At 43.0% G+C, this 2044-nt stretch overlaps 1 protein-coding gene across 1 annotated transcript in view; it reads left to right on the top strand.

Annotated features, from left to right (window-relative positions):
- Positions 1 to 545: 545 nt before the first annotated feature.
- The window catches only part of LOC103608989 (ribosome biogenesis protein BMS1 homolog), a gene marked incomplete at its 5' end in the record, with an annotated part of 22364 nt that continues 20865 nt past the window's right edge, over positions 546 to 2044 (top strand). The window contains 3 exons of the mRNA XM_008593369.1: positions 546 to 619; positions 799 to 912; positions 1563 to 1739. Coding sequence (XP_008591591.1) covers positions 546 to 619; positions 799 to 912; positions 1563 to 1739 — 365 coding nt within the window. The remainder of the gene's footprint in view (positions 620 to 798; positions 913 to 1562; positions 1740 to 2044) is intronic.

Raw genomic sequence — 2044 nt, forward strand, 5'->3', positions numbered from 1 at the left:
TGAATGAGTTGATGAATGAATGAGCTCTTCCTGTGGTTTCAGCACTGTTTTGGGCTCTACTCTTGCTCTAAATTCTATGCTTGATGTAATCTAAGATTTTCCCTAGTTGTGTGACATGACTGTTTTGTGTTGAACTTGCTGTCAAGACTCTTTTTCGCATGTGCTGTCATCAAGGCATGGCTTTTCTCTTCCCTCATTGTACTTTTGGTTTCAGGGACTTACCTGCAGGGCCATGCGTACCACCTCTGCATCTCTCTCAATAGAGTGTCCGTTACCTGTACTGGAAAAATAGCTCTTGGTTAAGTGGGATTTCAAAGTAAAGTATGGAAGTGTGGGTTAGGTCCCTTTACTTTACCTAAACAGATAAAGAAATCCTGACAGTTTTTAAAAGCCTAAGTAAGAGCATGGTTCTTTTTGCCTATGTAGTAGAGGGGACAGTGAGAATGAAGTTCGGAATGCAGAGCGCACAGTGTGCTGGGCCAGTGTGTGCTCGTGTCGCATGTAGGCCCATTCACAGAGGAGCCATTTGGATGTTCTTTTCCCAGAGGAGCTCTACGGTGACTTTGAAGACCTAGAAACGGGGGACGTGCACAAGGGAAAATCAGTCTCAGATACTCAGGTATGACTTTGCCATGACAGCTGTCAGCTTGATCTGAGGTCAGTGTGTTCTGAGAGAGGCCCATACTGAGAAATGCNCATGGTTCTTTTTGCCTATGTAGTAGAGGGGACAGTGAGAATGAAGTTCGGAATGCAGAGCGCACAGTGTGCTGGGCCAGTGTGTGCTCGTGTCGCATGTAGGCCCATTCACAGAGGAGCCATTTGGATGTTCTTTTCCCAGAGGAGCTCTACGGTGACTTTGAAGACCTAGAAACGGGGGACGTGCACAAGGGAAAATCAGTCTCAGATACTCAGGTATGACTTTGCCATGACAGCTGTCAGCTTGATCTGAGGTCAGTGTGTTCTGAGAGAGGCCCATACTGAGAAATGCAATTCTTATTTGTTGTCTTTGTAGAGTGTAGTTCAGATGGATAGATTCTTTCTTAAAAGCGCGAGGATGTGGGGACAGATAAAAGGTTGTTTATTTGTTATTCCTGGTTTTGGATGACACCTACTACCCCTTCTTGCGATAGTAATTATCAGTTCCTTATGGTTTTTTGACCATGGAAGTTTTCGCCCCTGTGTTTTCCTCTCCACCATGACTTTTGCCGTCATTCTCCTCTTGTTAAATTTAAGTGTCATTTTAAAAAATGAATTCCTCGTTCTCCCTAATATTTCTTTAGAACAGTGTCTGGTAGCATCTAGGTTGGGGCATTTGCTGTTATTTTTACTCATGTTTGGCACTCCCAGGAATGGCAGCTAATTGCAGTGCAGATGGCTGTCTAGTGTAGTAAAACCATGTTATTATTTGTTGTTTATACCAAAGGCTGTGTCTTTTTTGTTTTATTTGTGATGATCATAACTAAGATTTTTTCAGTTCAAATAGAACTTTTAAAATGTGCTTTAATGTTTAAAGAAAAAAATCTCCACAAACTCTACAAAATTTTCTCTTCTGGAAATTTAAGATTGAAGATGTAGAAGAAGAAGTTAAAGAAGAAATTGACCCCCATGAAGAGGAAAGTGCCAAGAAAAAGCATTTGGATAAGAAGAGAAAATTGAAAGAGATGTTTGATGCAGAATATGATGAAGGAGAAAGCACATATTTTGATGATCTTAAAGGAGAAATGCAGAAACAAGCACAGGTGAGAAAACTCATTTCAAGGCTGTAAGAGTGTTGTGAAGACCTGGCTTTGTTTGGGTCTCTACTCCCTGACCTGCTTCTGTGCCTTACATTTGGACTCCCTGGTCCAGATGCATATGGGCGCGTTTCTTCGTGCAGCCATCTAATTGCTTCTTCAGTCTAAAGTTCACCGGAGGGCCGGCCCGTGGCTCACTCAGGAGAGTGCGGTGCTGATAACACCAAGGCTACGGGTTCAGATCCCATATTAGGGATGGCTGGTTTGCTCACTGGGTGAGCGTGGTGCTGACAACACCAAGTCAAGGGTTA

The sequence above is a fragment of the Galeopterus variegatus genome, unplaced genomic scaffold, assembly GCF_000696425.1.
Source record: "Galeopterus variegatus unplaced genomic scaffold, G_variegatus-3.0.2 Scaffold9052, whole genome shotgun sequence".
In the NCBI taxonomy this organism is placed as follows: domain Eukaryota; kingdom Metazoa; phylum Chordata; class Mammalia; order Dermoptera; family Cynocephalidae; genus Galeopterus; species Galeopterus variegatus.